Source organism: Micropterus dolomieu, linkage group LG06, assembly GCF_021292245.1.
Source record: "Micropterus dolomieu isolate WLL.071019.BEF.003 ecotype Adirondacks linkage group LG06, ASM2129224v1, whole genome shotgun sequence".
NCBI classification, from domain to species: domain Eukaryota; kingdom Metazoa; phylum Chordata; class Actinopteri; order Centrarchiformes; family Centrarchidae; genus Micropterus; species Micropterus dolomieu.
Window position 1 is genome coordinate 28,608,586 of NC_060155.1, and position 22,805 is coordinate 28,631,390.

Below are 22,805 nucleotides of genomic sequence, written 5' to 3' on the forward strand. Positions count from 1 at the left end.
TATTTTCCTTAATTTCAGACATTATGCATGTAGGCTACAGTATAATAAACACTATTAAAAAAAATACTTTAAACAGCTAATTTTCTTTCAAGTGCCAAGTATCTAAAGAGGGATGCAGCTTTTCATATGCAAATTGCACTTTTCAGGCACTTTGGTTGGCTCTGCATTTTCCCTCTTCCTCCTCCAGTGTTTGGAGGGAAACCCAGATTTCCGGCAGCCCCTGAAGGCGCCACGCACACCACATCCTTCATTACGGGACCGGGAGAGCACCGAGAAGCACCGGGAAGCGTTCACGCAGCAACTAGCGCGTATAAAACTCAGCATTCTGTTAACTGTAAGTTATTTCCACACGTTTAAAGGTTTATTTTGGTCTAAATTGAGCGGAAACACGTCCGTTCCGCGCGGCGGCGGCGGCGGCGGCAGCGGCTGGGTTCAGTTTCCGGGTTTGCCGACTTTGTGCACACGGCACCGGGCTGGTGCAGAGCGCATAAACCCAACGTGTTTCTGTTTACCTCCAGTGTGTGAGTGTGTTTCTGCTCAGACACGCGTGGCTGGTTGTACCGCGGGAGAAGGGGGTGTTTTTATATTTTTATGGCTTGATATCATTAAGTTTAAGGCCGAGCCTCGGCTGCAGCACGAGGCCCGAGCCCGGGCCGCCGCCACCTGGCTGATGCCATCTGCCAGCATCCTCTGAGAAATTTATCCAAGTAACGTTAACCGCGGTTAGCACGGTGGCTAACTCAGCTAATTCACTGCTACAGACAGAAGAGGTGAGGACGCTTCGACCCTCTTAGTGTTACCATCAGTTATTTCTGAATATTAAACACATTTTTACATTGATTATTACTAATAACGATGAGCTGTTTGTTTTGTTAAGCTAGCAATCTAGCGTTCTTTAAGGAGCCGTACGCCAAACTCCATTCAGAAAACCTACAAGTTTTAATATACGTTCTTGTTAATGGACGAATGCCATCTCAATATAACTTAAATTTCTCTAACCCAATTACTTGAAAACTGATCTTCAAAACGGCTTAACATCCAACAAACCAGGCATTATTTTAAATGTTTCCATCTGTCTTCTTTAAACAATGCTGTGGGTTTTAACTAAGCTAAACTGGCTGACAGCGCGATGAGCAATGTGTGATCTAATCGGGATTTTCTGTGTAAGTGGTGGTTTAAAGCCATCTGTATCCGGAATTAACCATAATCCATACTTATTTCTGTTGTGTAATAACGTTAATTAACGTCAGACATGTGTGCAACATTTTACAACATTAGCGCAATTTAGCACTTTTAACTCCACTGCTTTATTGGACAGCTATAGTTAGTTGTTACTTTGCAGATAAAGGTTTTAAAGGGCTACAGTGAGCATATAAAATAGAATTTCTTGTTAACTTTTGCTGAATGTACTAATGGATTTTTACTCAAAGTTCAAACCATTTAAACTTTAATGCAAAGAGCTGAAGTGGGAAGAATGTATTCCAGTTATACCAGTGTTGTATTATCTTGTCCCTTTGTGGTGTAAATATAAGCTCTAAATTATATGTGTTTAAAGTCAAAGGTCAGTGTATATAGTATGTGTGTATATATATCCTCTCTGATATGAACTGTCAGTTTCACTTCCCTCCTCTTAGAAGAAAACAGCTCTGTGTCCACACAGCTGTTTATTTACTGATGGGATTGACAGAAAAACATTAACTCCTTCCAATTTGGGGATTTGTTGCTTTTTCTTCTTTGGGTTTTGGATTGTTAGTCAGGCAAAAAACAAGCAATGTGCTGACGACACCTCGGGCTTTCGGGGGAAATGACTCAACGTTAAGTAGCACAGGTACTTTACACTACATACTGCTGGTTTGTGGCCGTTTGTTCATGGTGGCCTTTTTAACGCTCGAGGGCAGAATATGTCAGAGTCACTTTATCAGTCACAGCCAAACACTTTAGACAAATTTTCTAACTGTTGAATTGTGTGAATGTGTAATAAGCTTCTCAAAGCATCTGTTCTGTGTCCTTCATGTTTCCTGATACTGTAGTGTTTCTGCAGATATGATTTAATTTAATTATAGATTAATCCATAGATTATTTTCTCAACTCCTCATTAGGTCTATAGGAAGTCAAGTCTTCTGGTGATGAAGAAGTTTTAGTAGGACAGGTGGCGCGATTAAAGGTTTGAATCCACTGAAGGGTCAAATAAAAACCAGCTGCAGATGGTTTCAGATATTTCCACATCAACTTTGATAATGATGAGTGTAATGATGACCTTTTTCTACAGTAATGATTAATATTTCCTTTCTTGTGATGGTTAACCTCTACTTCCTCTAGCTCTGGACTTTAGGGCCTGACAACTAGCTGACAGGTTGTTTAAGTTTTAGCTTATAGGCTGTCACTCAACGGAAACTATCGACTAAAGTTATGAAAGAAAACATTCCAAATTTCTAGCTGCGATTAACGGCCAAGCTCTTCTAAACGACGTATTTAAAAATTCCTGCTTTGTCCAACAGACCAAAATCAAAACCGATTCGGTTTACTGTGATATAAAAGAGAGCAGAGAGTCCTCACGTTGGAGAAACGGTGAATGTTTGACTTTTTTTTTCTTTGTTTGGGGGGGGGAAAGGCTGAAATTATTAATCGATTATTTCAGTAATTAGTTCAGTTATAAATATTTCTATCGCAAAATAAATGAATAAAATGTTTTATTGATTTAAAACAAGTTGTCATTGGTTTTCAAAAATAGTTTTAACAGATCTTCAAACTCGCTCTGTAGCTGTTCGTCCTGTCTGAACATCCTTGTTCCCCCGGCAGAGATGATGGACGAGAAGAGGAGTCGAGCCGTCTTGGCCGTGATGTTTCTCCTCGCCGTGAGTTTTTCTGGCGGCGACGGGGCGGCCGGTTCAGACTGCAGCCCGTCAACCACAGAGACGAACAGCGCGGTGCGTTTACTGTCAGCTGTGCTCGACCCACAGAGAGCCGAGCAGAGCCAGAGGCAACACCTGGAGGCGCTGTTCAACAGGTGAGCTCCTGCCGGCGACCCGGACAAGATAAAACGGAGTCACTGACGAACTGTTGTGGTTAAAATGAAATCGCACTTAATCAGCCATGTTTTCGTCATTAACTACACACATTTGAGTCTGTACCAAAAAGGTACTGAGGTGGATACCCAGGCCTGTACGTAGACCAGACACACAATCATTTAATTATAATATTAAACCAGTTGGTTTTAATGTTCACAGCTGACACAAAACAACTTCAAGTAAATTTTTTATATTGAAAGTCTTTGAAAAATGGTGCTGCGCATGTCCTCTTATAGGACTCATGAATAAGTAAACATATTGTTTGTTCAGTAGTTAAATATTAAAAGACTGTATCCAGTGAAATATAAATCATTTCTCCAGAAATAGCAGTAAACTCTCATCTGGACTGGCAGCTCATAAATCCTGGAGGAGGACTTTGTGGAAACAGGAACTCTGTTAGTTATTTTTGAATGAATGATTTGCTTTTTTATTATTTCACTTTTAATAGTCATGTTTTATTAAACTGGACAGATATGGAGAAAACGGGACCATCTCTCTGGCCGGCTTAAAGCGTCTCTTACAGAACGTGGGGCTGGATCGCATCAGGACTGTTACTGTGCAGCATCACGAGCAACCAGGCCATCACGACCACCAACATCACCACCACCACGAAGGTGAACACCATCACCACCACCATGGTCATGAGCACAACAACAAACATCACCAGAAACACGTTCACGGTGAACCCTCTCAGCCCAGAAAGTTTCCAAAGACTCCCGAAGTCTCAAAAGATCAGGACAGCCGTCACAACCTGCACGACAAGAAGACTGTGGGGGCGGCGGCTCAGGAGGTCGGCACCACGGCGGTGTACAGCGCCCAGCTGGAGGTGAAACCAGGTGAAGCTCATAAGAGACAAGACGGCAGCCCAGAAAAACCCAGTCCTGCAGGGGAGGAAACCAGCAGGGCGTCTGCCAGACTGGTCACTGAAAGCCAGATACAGATGGCTGCAGTCAGCCGGGGGGATCATCTTAACCACGACCATGATCACGATCACGACCATATTAACCAGGATCTTCCAAGCAATCGAAGCGTGGGCAGTGCAGAGGTACGACATCAGATCCTCATTTACACACATTGAGTTCAGTGCCAAATGTTTATACTGCATAAAGTTTAAAGTTTCTATTTAAAGGACCAGTGTGTAATATTTAGGAGGATCTATTGACAGAAATGCAATATAATATCCATAACTATGTTTTCAGTGGTGTTTAAAGACATTACATAATGAACCGTTATGTTTTTATTACCTTGGAATGAGACATTTCTATCTACATAACTGCGGGTCCTCTTACATGGACGTCACCATGTTTCACCGCCATGTTTCTACAGTAGCCCAAACGGACAGACTGCTCTACAGAGTGCGTTTTGTCACTATGTTGAATACGAACTAAGAATAAGTAGTAGTAGTAATCGTCGACTGGTTTGTTAGAAGGAAGAAGAAAAGTGAAATTTGGACAAATTATTATTACTTTGCAACAATTATAATTACAAAAAGACGAATAAAGTGTACATGGGACATATACAAATATAAAAGAAGACACAAGTAATAAAAAAATTCCCAGGGGTAGTCTATATTATTTAAAGAAATTATAAGAGGACCATGTGTTGAAAGTTTTCACAGCCTTTTTGTTGTTGGATTTAGAAATTTAAATTGCTCTGATAATGTTAATCTAGCTCATCCTTTTAGTAGCGTCCATGTTGATTCCACATTCTGACTTAAGAGCACATGAACAAACACTGAAGTCGGAAGAACCACTTCACAACTGGGAAATTGGGCCATCTGAGGAGCACATGAATGCACCGTGAGCTATTGGTTGCAATTCTCAACCCTCACCACTAGATGTCACTAAAACGTACATACTGAAGCTTTAACAGCCAAACTGCTCAGTGCGTCCGTGTTTAAATAAAGATCTTAACTATACTTACTGTATTTCAACACAACACGTGTTTCATGATCACAGAATAAGTTACAGTTCATTTGTGGTGCCTTCACTGCCTCACCGAGTGAGTAAGCTAACCGCTTCCTTTTGTTCTGGTGGTAAACTGGTTGTGATTTCGTCTTGAACATGACTCGTTAGTTCAGAGAACAGTGTGACAGAACAAGCAGTAGCACTGCGAATGACAGGAATACAAAGTCTAAAAAGATAAAACTAATCTATCCAGATGTGAAATCTAAATGGCTTTTCATGGATGTATCGTTTTACGTACATATGACTGATGTGTTCTTATCTCCAGTGTCTGAACGCCTCCAGCATCCTCTTCTCACATGGGATGTCTCAGGAGGTGGGCGTGACCCTCGCTGACTTCAGCCTCCTCTGCCCCGCCCTCCTCAACCAGATTGATGGCGGAGCGTGCATCCTGCACGGAGGCGCTGCAGAGCACGGGGAGAAAGGTAGGAGCCCGTTGATGAAAGCCACCTGAAAAAGAAAGAGATTCAATCCGCTCTAACTTCCTGGAGTTGTAAAATCCTCTTATTAGAAGGTTTTAGTATTAGATGATCTGAAATTTTAGTCTTCCGACCACTCAAAGCGCTTTTACACTACGTCACACATTCACACACAGATTGCTCAGCTCAGGAACAGAAATAACATTCAGACAGCGATGGAACAGCCGTTGGGAGCAATTTCAGGTTTATTATCTTGCCCAAGCTCACACAGACTGGGGGAGCTGCCCCTGAGCCACATCTGTGAGGTGTTTTGATGTCTGATAAACCTTCAAACCCATGGATCTGGTACTGGACCGGACTTCCTGGATCGTATTTCACGTCTGTCATCTTTTTGTTACTCCAAAACAAACAAAAAAAAGTCTTTAAACTGAGCGATGACAGCAGTAGTGTGGAAGTTATGGGGTTTATTAATTTTACATTTTCATTACAGATCAAAACAGTCAGATTTCAGTGAAATCAGTAAACTGTAGGTTGCAAACAACTAAGACATTTAAATACCCGTCTGCTCTCCGCCCAGCTAAACTGTTCCCGGATCAGACTCTCTCACATTCGGGCCAGCCCCAGTGAACACGCACCGTCTACCGAACTGACTTGACTGAATAAACAAATGATAAGACCTGGGCCACACAGACCGCTCTGCTGCTGCCAGCCTCATCTTTCTACATGTTTGCATTAGATAAATACAAAACAGTAAAAGCTGCTGACAAACGAAGGGACTCGCTGGAGGGCTTTGAATCTGAAACACATACAGGAGGTGTGGAGTTCATGTGTTCATGTCTGTGACAAATTCTGCAGATACAGACATCAAAACTGTAGTGAAAGGTTTATTGTTGCTGGTAGGAAGTCAGCGGATCATCTTTACTGTGTGTTTTTGCTGAGAACAGAGAAAATGGGCGAGACGCTGCAGCTGCTGTTAATGTGACTGTACAGCTGCTCAAATGTGAAAACACGGGCGCCCAAATGAAAGGCAAGATGTTCCTCGACACACTTGTGAACTTAATTAATTAGTTCTTAGATGACGGTGCAAACAACATCATCATTTATAGCATTGAGTATATTTAAAAAATTATATTTTTAAACTGACTCAAACTTTGACTTGTCAAATATCCAAGAAGTGTCTGAGAGGATGAGGTTTGCTGACTCACCGATCAACACACCTGGAATGTTTAGGTGAACTTTGACAATCCAGATTTACCTGTTAACACCAGGAACAACATTGGCCTGTACTACGAAGCGGGGAAACTGGCTTATCCAGGTAACTTACACATGGCTTCATAAAATCTGTTTAGATTTCATGCTGATTTGTTCCACTGCGGCTGCAATCAAGTTCTGAACACAACAGCATCACGTTCAGACAGCGGGCCCTGCAGCCTCGGGGATTTTAAAGAGGAAGCTTAATTAATTAACGGGATAGTTTGGTAGATGGAGCCCATCTGTAGGCTATAATTGAATTCTCCTGAGTGTTTTCACATATTTAGATTGACTATTTTAACTGTCCAAAGACTAGGGAGCCAGGGTGAGGGGTAATAAACAGAAAAAAAATCCTAGATGAAAGTGTGAAATTTACAAGAAGAAAAATTGGAAATTCCCTGAAATTAAAGTCATAAAAACTCAATCATTCTGGTGGGGGTTTTTTTCTGAATATGGCCAATCCAAGGCAAAGTCTCTTCAGTGCATGATAGTGATTGTGGGCTAAACTATTTCCTCACTGCTAATTGCGATTGCAAAGTTTAATACAACTTTCCAGTGCATAGCCTACTACACGGCAGACGTGTGTGAGGTTGCAGCCTCGCAAAGTGAAGATTCTCTCATAAATGTGTTACTATAATGTCAGAGAATATTCAAGCTTTTTACTTGTAGATTAATCTTGGAAATTAAATTCTGTCTTGGATTATTCCCCCTCTCCGCTGGCTCCTTTTTTTTTCCTATTACAATGGACCTTCTGTGCAGTTGTACCTTACACATAAAAGAAGAGCCCATAAAATACATACAATAAGAACACTGTGAAGATAATTAGGCTACAAATTTACTCAATGCGATGCCAACAAGCCTCCCTGGCTTTGTCGTCCGCCACGATATTAGATTTAGCCGTTAACTTGTCTTTACATTCACGATTTCCTGACACCGACAACGTGCGTTCCTCTGGAGAAATACGGAGCATGCGCCGTTGCGGAAAAACTCGGCCGAACACGCCTCTGATGAAGTTAACACCGAGTTAACACGGACTCAACTAAACAATGTCTTATCCACCTTCGTAGTACCGTTTAACTCCAGTGTAGGTGGTCAGAGTCAGGTTGAACTTCCTTCGTAGTGCAGGCTGTCGGCAGTTTTATGGGTGTGACTGATGTTTCTGTTTGACCTAATACACATTTAGTAACTACAGTTTTGAAGTATTTAAACTCTTTTTCATTTCTAGACCATAAACATGCTCACGCTCACCATGGTGGCCACAACAACTCGGACCACGACCACGACCACAGCGAGCGCTCTGGTGGAGAGAGTGGCAAAAGCATCACAACAGGTTAGACTAAATCTGAAACTGATCTCTCGTTCAGTAACGCTCCGACATTTCAGTTTCTTACAATGTTTAGATCTGTGGAGGTTGATTAATAAATGGCGAAGTTATATATGTCGTGAAGTCTCGGTTAGCTGAGGTGTCTGATCTGTGCGTTGCAGCGTGGGTCGGCGGGTTCGTCTCCATCACGATCATCAGCCTGCTCTCCCTGCTCGGCGTCGTCCTCATCCCGCTCATGAACAGAGTTTTCTTCAAGTTCCTCCTCAGCTTCCTGGTGGCGCTGGCTGTCGGCACGCTGAGCGGCGACGCCTTCCTTCATCTCATCCCCCACGTGAGTCTTCGCCACGTCCAGACGCTTACAACTCAAGTTACCACGGGAAATCTTGCAGCACGTGTTCCTCATACATCAGTTTGGCCTCCATTGCAGGGAATTGGCAGCAGTGATTAGTAGCGTTGGCAGTTTGTGCTCAGTCTCTTTATGTTTGTGGATGCTTCAGGCTCAGGGAGGCCACCACCACCACCACCACGAGGATTCTGGGATGAATGTCTCTGTGGGAGATCACGTCCATGATGAGCGAGAGGAAAACCTGGACGCTGTGTGGAAGGGCCTGACGACTCTGAGCGGAGTCTACTTCATGTTTCTAATCGAGCACTTCCTGACGCTGGGCAAAATGTACAAGGACAAGAAACAAAAGGTCAGAGTTGGACCTGTTTTTTCCTGCAGTTGCACACACGCTTCCTGTCCTAATTCTGATGGGCCACGATGCTTTTCAAAGTCTCTCCTAAAAAAACTGTTAGCTGGTCCTTTTCACCAGGCATTAAAATGTGTCTCTTATCCAGATTGTATCTACCTGATTAGATTTACACCTGGTGTTATTGTGTGTCCACATTCAGAACGTCCTTTCTGTTATTTTACTATTTTATTTTATAGATTTTTATTCAACAGCGCTCACAAACTAATAAAACAGTAGCTCGTTCAATGATCGGTGCTCTTTAAGCACGTTCACGCGTTGCATGGCCTCACTGCCTGTCGTCAGACTTTTTATTTTATTTTTTTAAGACTAAGATGGACCGATATTTCCGCCACATAGTTATTGTATGTGTATGTGCTGGATGTTCACTAGGGGTGGGAATCACCAGAGGCCCCACGATACGATATTATCATGATATTATGTTAAATATATTGAGATATATTGTATTACCTTTTTCCAACTTCCAATTAGGTCCCTAAAGTCCAACTTTGTCAACATCTGTTTATCTAAAAAGAGAAATTTCTCTGTTTGTTCATATCAATTTTTCAGTCCTGTTAAGTTTTCTAGTGGAGTAAAAGAGCAATAGATTTTATTATTCTGGTACCAAAAAGTTAAAACTTCCATCTGCAATTTATATAATAAAATATCGATACTTGGCATCCGTGTATCGATACAGTATTGCCGTGGCAAATATCACGATACTATGCTGTATCGATTATTTTCCCCACCCCTAATGTTCAGCAGTTAAATCATCTCTGGGCCAGTTTATGCAGCTACCAACTGAACTAACTGATTCAGTAGAGCGGGTCCCACCGTTTGGTGGTGGAGAAAGTGAAATTTTAATGCCAGGTTGTAAATAAATAGGTGTGAACACAGATACTGAGGTTTCAGTACCAACACAAAATGTTTTATCGTTGTTTCTGTGGCTCTTCATGCGGTGTCATGAAATAAAAATTCGGTCCCAACAGATCCAGAAGAAGTGGGACCAGAACGACAAAGCAGATCCAGAGAAGCTGCCCGCTCTGGAGGAGAACGACCAAAAGCCGACTGAAGGTGAGACGCAACACGAAACAAACACACCGGAGGGAAAACCTGGAATACTTTCTGAAAATGTCTGTTAGGATTCAGCCCCTGAGACTAAATGCAGGAAAAAAGATAAACACTTTTTCTTCATGTAGCAACAAACTCTTTGATTCCCAAAGACCAAAACAAAGTTGTATCACCGTTTTACATCCAATAATATGTAATGTAATAAAGCCTTAATGCTGTTTTAGCTTATAACAAGGTGTAATGGAGTCAAGAAACAAGAACAGTCAGAGATGAGGTATGATGTTGTTAAGAACAGTGTCTCATCACAGAGTTCCCACCGCAGTTATTTTTAACTCTGTAAAATGTGCAGCTCATCTTTGAGGAAAGCCGTGTCACACGTTTGTTGTCATGGCGTTTTCAGTGTTCCTCATCTCCGAGTCAAACTCGTCAAAGACTAGTCCGGGTTCAGTAATATCAACAGTAACTAAACAAAAATCTCCTTCAGACGTCAGCAGTGAGGGTAAACGTGCTGCGTTGTTGGCGTCTGTCTGTGGTCGTGCGTCCGACTCGTTCTTTCCTTTCAAACGAGATGACCTCAGTTTTATCGTCTTCCTCCAGATGTGGAGACCAACGGGGCCGGTATATTTGGCCACCACTCCAGCAGCTTGCACGGCGGCGGCGTGGCGGAGGAGGAGCAGGTGATGCTGGCGCCGCAGGTGTCCGTCGTCTCGCCGCAGGGTTACAGCGGAGCGTCGGGGGCCGCCGCCTACACCGCCGAGGACTGCGAGAACAAATGCCACTCCCACTTCCACGACACGGTGGGCCAGACCGACAGCATGCACCACCACCACCACGACTACCACCACATCCTGCACCACCACCACTCCCAGAACCACCACCCTCACAGCCACTCCCACTCCTACTCAGAGCAGCACTTCCAGGAGGCCGGCGTGGCCACGCTCGCCTGGATGGTCATCATGGGAGACGGGCTGCACAACTTCAGCGACGGCCTCGCCATCGGTGAGTCGTTTTACTGTAACACATGACCTCCGAAGCGTATTTCTAGCCAGGCAGAAAGGTTGGTTAAATTAGCTGAACAGAAATATTAACTTACGTCTTGATTAAACATTTCTCTCCCTGTTGTCCAGCCTTATTGCCAACAGCAAACATCGGGCATGTTATCATCCTGGCATGCATGTGTTAGCTTGTTAACAATCAGATGACAGTGGGGTTTGAATATTTTGACATCACTCTGCAGGAGCTGCCTTCACTGAGGGTCTGTCCAGCGGTCTCAGCACGTCTGTGGCTGTTTTCTGCCACGAGCTGCCTCACGAGTTGGGTAAGACCTTCCAACTTCAGTGTTAGTAGCACGAGTGAAGCTTTAACATTAAAATCCTGTATTATCTTGATATTTATGTGCAACATTGTTTATAAATGTATTCAGTAAAATGTTTAATCAGTTCTCTCTTTAGATCTCATTCGATGTCTTTACAGGTTTTTAAAAAGTTTTGTCTGGAGTTTACAGTTTACTCTGTTTCCCAGGTGACTTTGCGGTTCTCCTGAAGGCCGGTATGACGGTGCGTCAGGCCATTCTCTACAACGTGTTGTCGGCCATGATGGCCTACTTGGGTATGGTGACCGGTATCTTGATCGGACACTACGCAGAGAACATCTCCACGTGGATCTTCGCCCTCACAGCCGGGCTCTTCATGTATGTGGCTCTGGTGGACATGGTGAGTGAACGCTGCCCCTAAAACCAGTACAGCTGACAATCACAAGATCCTGAGCTTAAAGACAAACAAAACCAAGTACCAGCTGAGAGCCAACACAGCTGTTATGATACAGAAACTGCAGATACCTCTGCAGACCCTCCTGGTGGACGTCGGCTGCTGCTTCCTGGTACAGGTCCTTATTGTAACCCCAACAAGTCTTCTATGATCGGGTTAATATGAATCAAAATGTTGTCTTTTAATGTCAGTCTCAATAGTTGAACCCTTTGTACAGATTATAATAAATTGGCCTTTTGACAAAATAATCTTAACCCACTGGGTTGGATTTGGAAAACGAAGCACGGTTTTACATGAACGAACCACTTTCTAATGATTCTGTCATCTGTACTTGTGCACAGAACAGCAATAATACATGTACAGTAGAAGGTACAAGTTACAAATGACGATGCAAGGCATGAATAACAGTGCAGGCTTCCAGCTACGGTTTCTAAATTGAAAGCTGTGGGAAAAAAGTACTAAAAGGTGCATCTATGTTATTATGTTAAGACGCAGAAACAAACTGCTGGGCTCTTTCCCACCGAGTCAGGAGAACTGAAACTCCTCTGCTCTCGTCCAGTCGGCAGCGTCTGTTCTGTCGACTCAACAATGTCTGGCTCTCAGCAGCCGTCAGGACCAGATGGCCTCTTCTCACACTTACTCTCTTTAAAACCTGCACACATGACAGGTTTATAAAAGCAGGAGAGAGGAGAGCCGTCACAACCCGCTGCTGTCTGGAGAACACAGCAACACTTCTGCAGTCCGAGGCTGCCCTCTTGTGGCCGCTGCTCAGCACTGCGCTCTGTAGAGCAGACTCCTTGTTAAGTCTTTATAAGAACATAATAATCTTCGCCACAGGTGTCCTTTTTAGCGCAGTGAGGTCTTGTAGCTTAACAAGCTGGTCGTTAACTTCCCTGTATGTTCCCAGCTGGGTGAGTTAGGACGGACCTCAAACAGAGAGTTCAGCACTTTCCAGATGCTGCCTGCAGTCAGAGGTGAAGCTGTTGGAAGGTGGAGTTTTTTCCTTTTTAGATGGAGCTAACTATTATTTTCTCCCTCCTACAAGTATTTGTGCTAAGCTAGGCTAAAATCTGGACACACAGATGAAACTGAAATCCATCTGAAACATCTGACTCCGGAGAGAACGGTGCCAGAGAGGATGAAGGAGTCTCATTAAACAAATGTTACCAGGCTGCACAACTACGGAGCCAATAAAGCTAAAAAAAATATTATTGAACTGTTTTTGATAAGTTGCATTGTTTTATCGTGCATGTTTTCACTGCAGAGTGTTTTCAGAACCCAGTCAGAGATCAGTGTGACTTCACGCGCCTTATTGTCCTTCCCAGGTGCCCGAGATGTTGCATAACGACGCCGGCGACCACGGCTTCAGCCACTGCGGCTTCTTCCTGCTGCAGAACGCCGGCATCCTGCTGGGCTTCTGCATAATGCTGCTGATCGCCATTTTTGAGCACAAAATCCAGCTGGACCTGGGATACTGAAGGAGAGCTGTTTCACCCTGAGCTCCTCCACGTGTCTCCGTCAGAAGCGTCGTGTGCTTTTATTTGTTGTTCTACGCAGGTCCAGTCGCCTTGATTTAGTTGGTATTTTCACCTGCTGTAGGAAGAAGCATCAGTTCAAATGTTATGTAGGAAGTTGCAGAGCGGTTTCTCTCTGTGTCGACAAACTCGTGACCTCTAAATGGGAGATAACGGTCTAAAAAAACCACCACCAGAAGCCTCATTCCATCATTTTTCACGTGTTGGCAGGTCATATTGACAATGAATCCAATGAGACGTGAAGGCAGCAGGCCCCCCGACATCTTTTGCCATCATATTTAATTCTGGTTTTTTTTATTTAATTTGTCTGATTTTGTCATTTGTTTATCTGATGTGTTTCTGCTGCTGAGTCAAACCAGATCAGTATTCCAGTAGATACCCTAGAGCTCCATCAGCCCCACCGTTAGTACAACGCCGGACTGGGTAACGAGTTACATTTAAAGTTTTTAAGGTGATGTAAAACTGTCTCTTGTTTCCTGTTGGGGTTGGTTGCTTTTTCAACCCGCGTTCCAAAACCCAAAGATATTCAGAAAGAAAACCACAAAATATCAATTTTAGAAGCTGGAACCAGTAAATAATAATGAATTAATGGTAATAATATATTTTTATTCTTGTTACAGAATCATTATCTGTTGCTTTCGGCTCTGTGTGTGTTGGAGTGGCTCCCCCTTGTGTGTGTTGTGGCTTAGTGCAGCAATGACAGGATAAAACTATTCTTTATCATTTGTTACATTTATAAAAAACTCTGACTCTGCAGAGGCACGTTTGCATCACTTAAAGAGTTTATCAAGTTAAAAAAAAAAGCAACGCGAGCCTCGTCTCGTAGCATCATGTCACGCTTGAATCAGGCGGACTTTACAGACTGTGCAGATCTGGGAGCAAAGCTCTGACGAACCTGACGTGCTTCACAGAGAGCAGAAGGGTGTTCTGACGTGTGCTTTTACCACGCTGCTAGTGTTTGCTGCCTTTAATATCAGAAAACCATGTAAATGAAGTTCTCCTCTGGCCTCAGAAAGCTCTGAGACGGGAGGACAACCAGAGTGAGGATATGAAGCCGCAGTAAAATCCAGGAGGTGGTTTGGAAATCGCGGCCTTTTATTCAGTCTGATGGTCTTTCTTTAACCACGTTAGGAGCATCAGCCTCTCTGTGAGGAGGCCTCGGGGAGGGATCAGAAATATAATGCAAAGTTGCATTTTGTACGTTGAGCTAAATCAGCAGGGAGTCCGTCCATTAAGAGAACCTGATTGGTGAAGGAGAATTTCAGTTGAAAATCAACGCTCGCTGTTGCTTTGAAAGTCTGTTCACGGTTTGTGTTGTCATGGCAACGAGCTCCTTAAATTAGACAAAAAGACACAGCTGTGTTTGAGTCTTTACACCTAAACTGGATATTAAGTGATTATTAATAATTAATTATCCTTTCAATGATGTTATCACTGAGGATTAAATGAAAACTCAGATCCTCTTTTGTTGTCACCTGATTTTCTGAACTGTGCGTATTAAAAACCGCCTCAGTTCACATTTTGTGTCAAAGTGCAACTGAAATAGTTTTTGGTGTCGAGCTTTTCCTGTTACAACTTGTGAACGTTTGCATTTAGGCCGTTTGTTTGTTTGTGATCAGCTGCAGAGTTCAGAACAGGTCTTAGTTTTGTTTTCTTGTGAGACGTGCACTAATTTGTGAGGTAGAAAAATCAACAAGAGATGTAACATGTTAGTAATGTGGAGCCTTAAAAAAATAATCGTCTCTCCTGCGAAGGTTTTTGATGTGTGATTGAAAGCAATTATCAAAAAAACAAAAGTGAACCTGGATGAGTTTGAATTTGGCTTCAAGGGGGGGGGGGCGCTCTTTCCATTTTGGCCTTGCAGTCTAAACACTGGGCAGATCTGACGTGTGGTCTCTGCTGGGAAGTGAACCCCAAACCCTGACAGGTCTGCACATGTGGAGCAGAACAGGATCTGCATTCCTATTCATTTTAAAGAAATGTTTTGTGTTTTGGATCAAGGCTAATTCCAGCACACCAGAGTGTTTTTGTTGTTACGTTTCCTTTTAATTTTAAGGCTGCCTGTTTATACAGATAAGCTTTAAGAGTTTATATTGGGGTTTAGAAAGAAAAACACCTGGAGCGGTCTTGACTCTGTTAAAGTTAGTGGTGATGGTGCATGTTGGCAGCTGTTTGATCGAGCATGTCGAATTAGGGGTGAAAGTGACGACGACATCAGTGTGTTTCCTCTTTTATATTCAAAGCACCAGAATGTGTTTGTTATACGCCATTTAAACACGCGCTCAGTGATGTGGTTTCTCTGCCAAAATTTGATTTCCACTTTTCCCCAAATATCTCCAAATTAACACTTTCACGCACAACTCGAGGTGACTTAGCAGGCGTGTTAAAGCGAGTAGGGTTTGACTTTCTATTTCCTGTTTGTCTACAAACGGGTGGAACACTATCAGTGACTTGTAGAAGAGACGGTCTTAAACTTTAAGCGATATCACATTGCGGCCCTAACCTGGCCCTCAGGAGCCTCACTGACTGGTTGGCCATGACCTTTGACTTCTCTGTGAAACGTGTACAGGTTTGTAAGAGAAAAACCAAATGCGTCGTCTGACAAATGCCAAGAAACTAAAGCAAATGTTGGCATCAAAAAGGGGAAACTGTTTGCTGTCGCGTGTGTTTTTAAATTATTTTTTTACTTTATTGTTACAGTTGAAGAGTTAACGTGGCAGCTCAGCACCGATCGTATGCAGAGAAAACTTCTGTGTTAAAGTTTGTTAAAATATTACTCCAGTTCGGTTTAAATGTGGACTTTGATTCCAGTGACGTCTTCATGAGCTCAGTTTGAACGGTTTTCTTTGTCAAGGTGTTTTTTTTTTAAAAAGCTCTGATGTTTAGGTCAAATAAGAAGAAATTATTATTTTCTGGCTTGAACCGCTCAGAAACCCACAAAAAGCAAGTTTCTCACTGTGTATATTACATGTACAATATAATTCAAAATGTATATATTCATGTACAAGTTTGTGTTTCAGTTGTCGAGTGTACTTTCAGTCACTGTGCTGTTTGTTGTTACGTCGTATTCAACACAAACCTAAAGAATCTCATTCAGAGAAATATTGGTGTGGAAAACGTGTTTTTGTCTAAAAGAAAAGATAAAGTTTTTGTTCTGTTCATGAAGGTGGATTAACTCATAAAGACGACATCCACACAGCTCTGCGGTAAATACTCACGATTCAATGATCTGAATCCATCATCTTTGTTTTGAAAATGTTTTAATTGAGTCGCTGATCTGACTCATGTCTGAGGTTATTTGTGGTTGTGTTAAACTAAAGTCGTGTCAACAGGGATCATCGGGCTCCAACTGAAAATAAAATAAATCTAAAACAGGATAACATCTGTGTCAAAGTGGAGCTGCGGTCAGAAGCGGCGGGTCTCTAACGTTAAGAACGAAATAAATTTCATCCCAAGTTCATCAACATTACACAAACTTTTCGTGTTGTTTGTTGTGATTTATTCCAACTCTTGTCTGCAATGTTTTTTCTTAATTGTTCACAAAATATAATGTTTCTTTTTCATAGGTAAAACATATTTACAACAAAAAGATGAAAGAAAGAAACCCGAATTGTTTGAACACAGGACGGCATGTTGGAGGCGATTTTTGCAGCACGTAACTGTCAAGTACGGAGACAATTTTTCTTATTTCATCAGATATGAATTGTTGATTGAATCATTCCTCAGTGAGGCTTTATTTAACATGAGACCATCTGAACAACTCCGTCTTATATTCATGACTTCCTCACAGAGGTCAGACGATGCTGACGTTTATAAAAATGTCTTGTTTTTTTGTTGCAGCTTCAATGAGTTCAATTTGAATATTGAGTGTATTTTATACTGAACTGTTTTATTTTAAATACATCCCCATGAGTTACATTTGAAAGCAGCTCAAATCATCGTTTAGTTAATTTTGTAGTGTGCTGAGGCAGATTTCTTATATGGCTTTAACAATGCATGTTTCTCTAAATGTGTGTGTATGTAAACAAGGTATTTTGTCATCACCACCAAAACTCTGGTAAAGTTTCAGCAGTTGTAAATGTTTCAGCCACCCAGCCTCATTCAGAAGAACACCTTCACCAACATTGACTCGCTGCTTAAAATCACAATTAATCATCTTTCTGTGGCCTCAAAAATGAACGTTGAGTCCAGTCAGCACCTGTAACTGTCTCCAAAAGAAAGCGTTTCACCAAACTGATATTTTGCTGCAGTGGTTTAGACGGTGTTTCTGTTATTTTGTCCACCTCTGTATTGACTCACTGCACCTTCAGGCAGCTGTGATGTTGACTCAATTTGCTCTGTGACATTCCTGAACACAAATAAACTCGCTCACCTTCCTTCAACACTCTGCCTCACCCTCGTCCTGATTTGCCTGGACAGCGAAAGGTTATGATTTCATATTTCCTCTTCCTGAATAATGCAAAACTATTATTATCGCCAACCACTTATCCTGTGTACAGGGTCGCAGGGGCCAGAGTCAGCTGGACAGGTCGGCAGTCCATCGCACACCATTATTGATAACATTTTTTCTTGGGTTTACTACAAGGTGTTCATTTGTAATTTTTTATAAAAGAGCGAGAAGATACAGTGGGGAGAAAAAGTATTTGATACACTGCTGATTTTGCAGGGTTTCCTACTTACAAAGCATGTAGAGGTCTGTCATTTTTATCATAGGTACACTTCAACTGTGAGAGACAGAATCTAAAACTAATTAATTAGCATTTTATTGCATGACATAAGTATTTGATCACCTACCAACCAGTAAGAATTCTGGCTCTCACAGACCTGTTAGTTCTTTAAGAAGCCCTCCTGTTCTCCAATCATTACCTGTATTAACTGCACCTGTTATGAACATGATACATACACACATATATATATATATATATATATATATATACATACACACACACACACACACACACACACACACACACACACACACACACACACACACACACACGTGTATATAGATAGATGTGTGTGTGTGTGTGTGTGTGTGTGTGTGTGTGTGTATAGGGTCCTAGTGTCCGACTCCAGCAGTGATTTAAAATGTGAAGCAGAAGAAAAAACGATTATTTTAAGCCAAAAATATATTTTTTTATTATTCTATAGTATTCATCAATATTCTTGCTTCTCTTTGAGTACATGTCTGCACTGTAAAAAAAAATAATCTAATAATTATTATTATTTGGGGGACTGAGGACCATGTTAGGGTAGCTTCAGCCCCCCTAAAATAAGCCTAATGACATCCATGGTAATTGTCATAATAATCTATGAAACGACATTGGATGAAACATCTTCAAGGAAACTGATTAGGAAGGTTCAGTGTCATGCCCCCTCTCTCTACAGGTGAGCTATTTTAAGTAAGTACTGTGTAAAACAGCTGTAGTGGACCAGTCAACAGTCTGTGAGTATTCCTAAACACAGCTTGTCAGAACGTAAATGTCCAAAATTATAAGCAACAACCTAAATATTCTGATAAAAAAGCAATTGTGTTCCCCACTTTTTCTTAGTGAAATCTAAACTTACAGAAACTTATACCTGACATGGAAATCTGACTAAATAATAATAATAAACTGTGTGAGGCAAATAAAAAGGATGATTTAGTGTAAGAGCTAAAGCGAGAAACGTATAACTGATGTGACAGACAGAGAACAACAGATATCCAGCAAAATCTATTTATTATCACGTCTAAGTCACATAACATTACAATAATTAAGCACTGTTTCCAGTAAAACCACACATATTTATTATCACATCTGGTACTGACATCTTAATAGCCACATTTCAATGAGATTATTTACATGTCATTTCTAGCATTTGAAGTACAATTAGGCAACAAAAAGCAATAAAAGATTCTCACTATATGTTACTGATAAATGTTGGTTTACTGGAGCTCACCTGTCCTGGTTAACATTTCCAATGCTATCTAAAAGAAGTTCAAACCAAAACAGTATGTTTAATTATAAACACATAATTAGAATGATTTAAAAGTACTGCTATTAATACTTTAGTAATACTTTGTTCTCTTATTTTTATTAAAATGCTGGATAATGAAAAGAAGTTAGGATCGAATCCTAATCAGCATGCTAACATGCTATATCAACGTGCTAACTTTACTTTGCAAGATGTTAGCGTGTTACTATCATAGCAATATTTAATATATGCATAAATTGTAATCATGCTAACATACTAATGATCCTACCACAGCTAAGCTGTACAGATTTGTTGTAGCACTATACTGTAAAAACCTTACAGTGCGGCTAACATGACTGCAGACTTGTAGTCATGTTTTTTCTTAATATCCAAAGAAACTTGTAATTTTCTTGAGCAAACCTTTCTTTTCTTTCCTCTCCTGTTTTTCTTTAGACAATTCCTCCTCTGTTTTTGTAAGTTTGTCTCGTTTGGCTACTTTGGAGATGATTTTCGCTCTGTCCTTCATAGCTTCCAAAGACTGAATTCGAGCCTGGTAACCGGCTTTGGCCTCTGACTTTTCTCCTTCAATCAGCATGTCGATGTACTCGGGAGTGGTCAGAGGGTTAGGCCTCAGGGCGATCTCCTGCAGACGAGTTATGCTTTGAGCTGACTGATCCATCAGGGACACCATCATGTCTTGAAGGTGAACGATCTCTTCCTCTTGCCTCTCAATCAATTCCTGAACAGTCATCTTTTCTTTCGTAGCTTTTTCATACTTGTCTTTTAGCTCTTGCAGTGTTCGCTTCTCTTTTACTTGAACATAGTCCCACCTGTATGTCTGGTTGAAATGCACATTCCAAATGCATTTTCCAGGGCAGACAGTGCACCTCCCTGTCCTATCCATTGCTGCACAGCCATGTTTAGCACTATCATCTGCTATCATACATGGGTAGTGGCATGTAATTGAACACGTCTGGCAGTTGGTAATGTACTCTCCTTTCTTTGTGAGCTGTATTTGGACAGGCTTAATAACTTCTACCTCAATCTCGTAGTTTTCATTTGAAGTCATGACTGTTTCATGGTCTTTAATCTTTTCTTTGGTTGTTTTAATTTCTTCAAGTTTTGCTAATCCAGCTTTAACTTGTGGTTGCAAACCTTCAACAGCTGTTTCAAGCTGTTTTCTTTCTTTGAGAACCTCTTGGGTCATTAACAAGCTTTTGGTTGTCAATTTACCCAAAGACGTGAAGAACTTCTCCATGCTTTTGGTGCCCATGTTCCAAAACATTTCATCAAAGTTGTCATCATCCTCATCATCACCACCACTGGTCCTGTCACTGATGCTTCTGTTATCTGCAAACAAGGCAGAGTTGTTGAATTTGAAGTGAACTGGAAGCCCTATGTCATTTTTTGGACATGGAACCCCGGAGACGTTTATTGCCTCGAGAACCGGTGGCTGCTTGCCATCTGCAAAGGTCACCAGCATCTCAATGTTCTCTGCCACATCTTTGCCAAAAATGGAGAGCACCGAGTCAAACACATATCGTTGTGTTGCTGTTAGTCGGGCAAGAGAGGCCTGAGTAACAAAACAAACCGCATCAATCTCACTGACTCCATTTACAGAGGTGAAAAGCCTCCGGATTTGCTCTGTGATCTCCTTGTCTCTTCCTATTCCTCTTGTATCCCCAAACCCTGGTGTGTCCACAATGGTCAGAGAGAAGGGAATCTGAAACCCGTCCTGGTGGTTGATATTGTACACAGTGACTTCAGAGGTCTGGCTTTCAGCTTGTGACCTCGACTGATCCTCCTCAATTAATTTAAATCTGAAATTGTCCTTCCATTTTACACCAACAATGTAGTTGATCAATCCATTGATCAGGGTGGACTTTCCAGATCCAGTTGCTCCAAGAAGCATTATTGTGCGATTTTGTCTCATGCTTTCTTTGCCAAAGTCATACTTTCGGCATCCATCGATGTCCATATCTTCTTCTTCTTTCAGGGGCAGTTTGTAAACTGAGGGGGATTCAGAATTTATCTTCTTGCTAACATGTTTGAGGAATTCGGCAAGACGCGCAAATTCACGTTTTGTTGTGCAGACATTAACAGAGATGCTCTCCTTGCTTCTTCCAGCTGCACCACAGTCACATCTGACCCTGACAACATATTCTGTCTCTGGCTGAAGCCCTGAAATGATCGCCTTTTCAGCTCTCGACATCATTTGCTTCCATTGGAGATCTTCCTCTTTCACCCCGTTGTCTGTTTTGGCGTACTCCACGATGTAGCTCAAAATCTGGACATCTTGTCCAAGCTCAGCAGGTTTCTCCCAGCTGACTGAGATCTCACTTGAGTTTGGTTCAACCTGAAGTTCTCCAGGAGGGCTGCAAGGTAAGGTTTTAATGGAACCACTGACTTCATTGGCCGGCCCAACACCTGCTGAGGTCACTGCTCTGCATCTGAACATATACTCTGTGTTAGGACTCAGATGGCTCACTGTGACTTCTCCAGCTTTTGATGCTGTCTCTTGTTGCCATCCATCCTCTCCTCTGACACAGTACTCTACAGAGTAGGAGGTGATGTTCTCTGCTCCAAATCTGGGCGCAGAAATCTTCAGTGTCACACTGTTGTGCTTTATGTCACTTGCTGTTACTGTTTCAGGCTTTGAAGGCGGCTCAAAGTTCTCATTGACAGAAAAGGCGCCTTCATAAAGGTAGATGCTTGAACCTTTCTGTGTCTCATTTGTTAATCCCACTGTCAGGAACTTTATGTTCTTGTTCTCCTTGTTGGCCTCTGCAAAGTCACTGAAGAGCTTTGCTTTATTCCTCATTGCATCTGGCACTTTGTTTGAAAGATACCATTGTTCTTTCTCTACATCTCGAGTATGTGCATCTTGAGAGTCGTCTGGTTCGGCTGTTTGTTTTAAGTAGTTAGATAAAGCTGAGAGGTACGGTTCAGCACTTCCCAGGGAGGTGAAAACAAAACACACAGCATGATCTGCACTGAGGGTTTCTTCACTAAGAACATTCTGAGAGGGGACGATCTTGGTGTTTTTCATCATATTGGTAAACGATTTCAAGATGCAGATTTCTGTCATTTTACAGTCCATCCACTCGTTCAGGTCTTTGCTGTTGAAAGGAGAAGAATGTCTCTTCTTCAGGATCTCTGCGAGCACAGCCTCCTCTTCTCCTCCTCCTCGGATTGATGGAAGTTTCTTTGCCAAGTTTCGTTGGAATCCCAGCTTGAACTCAGAGCACATCTCTTTAAAGCTTTTAATCTTTTTGCCAATCTGTGGGAACTGCTGTGCAGTGGTGGTTCTCATTGTGTCATTGCACCTCATTTCCAGCTCACTGAAGTCCTCCAGGACTCTCTGTGATTCCTGAACTAATCCTATACTTATCTGACGGACCAGTTTTGCAGCAGAAGAATCTAAACTTGTCAGTGGCAACAGCCAGACTTTCATCGGTACAGCCTTTTCTCCGTTGGCTCCCAGTAATCTTGGCAGGCTTTGGTAGACTTCTACTGCATCCTGAAAGGACACAGGACTTTTTTCAAGAGAAAAGTCTCCAAAGAATCTGCAGGAGAATTTCTCAACATTTTCTCTGTCTTTGTCTTCCAGTTTCAGGGAACCTTCACCCTCTATAGCAAGGCAGGGAATCTTCTTGATCATCACCTTCAAGTTCCCCTCAATGTCTTGATGATCTTCTTTTTTAGACACCTCATGGTCAAA

The 22,805-nt window shown here is 42.0% G+C and overlaps 2 protein-coding genes across 3 annotated transcripts in view; one reads left to right on the plus strand and one right to left on the minus strand.

The window, feature by feature from the left end:
* The first annotated feature begins 201 nt into the window (after positions 1-201).
* slc39a6 (solute carrier family 39 member 6) lies at positions 202-17,513 on the plus strand. 2 transcript variants are annotated; one of them, XM_046050867.1, is made up of 12 exons: positions 202-334; positions 2,800-3,007; positions 3,540-4,113; positions 5,301-5,457; positions 7,928-8,032; positions 8,188-8,357; positions 8,524-8,721; positions 9,747-9,831; positions 10,426-10,827; positions 11,066-11,146; positions 11,350-11,540; positions 12,920-17,513. In XM_046050867.1, exons 2-12 carry the CDS (start codon positions 2,802-2,804, stop codon positions 13,070-13,072), a joined length of 2,322 nt encoding a protein of 773 aa, XP_045906823.1. In that variant the 5' UTR covers positions 202-334; positions 2,800-2,801; the 3' UTR covers positions 13,073-17,513. The 2 variants fall into 2 exon arrangements, with proteins under 2 accessions (XP_045906823.1, XP_045906822.1); XM_046050866.1 differs by lacking the exon at positions 202-334 and adding an exon at positions 495-770.
* A 1,319-nt stretch (positions 17,514-18,832) lies between these two features.
* LOC123971847 overlaps positions 18,833-22,805 on the minus strand; it is a 12,375-nt gene continuing 8,402 nt past the window's right edge. Inside the window, exon 5 of the mRNA XM_046050865.1 lies at positions 18,833-22,793. Coding sequence (XP_045906821.1) covers positions 19,467-22,793 — 3,327 coding nt within the window. The 3' untranslated portion in view covers positions 18,833-19,466. The remainder of the gene's footprint in view (positions 22,794-22,805) is intronic.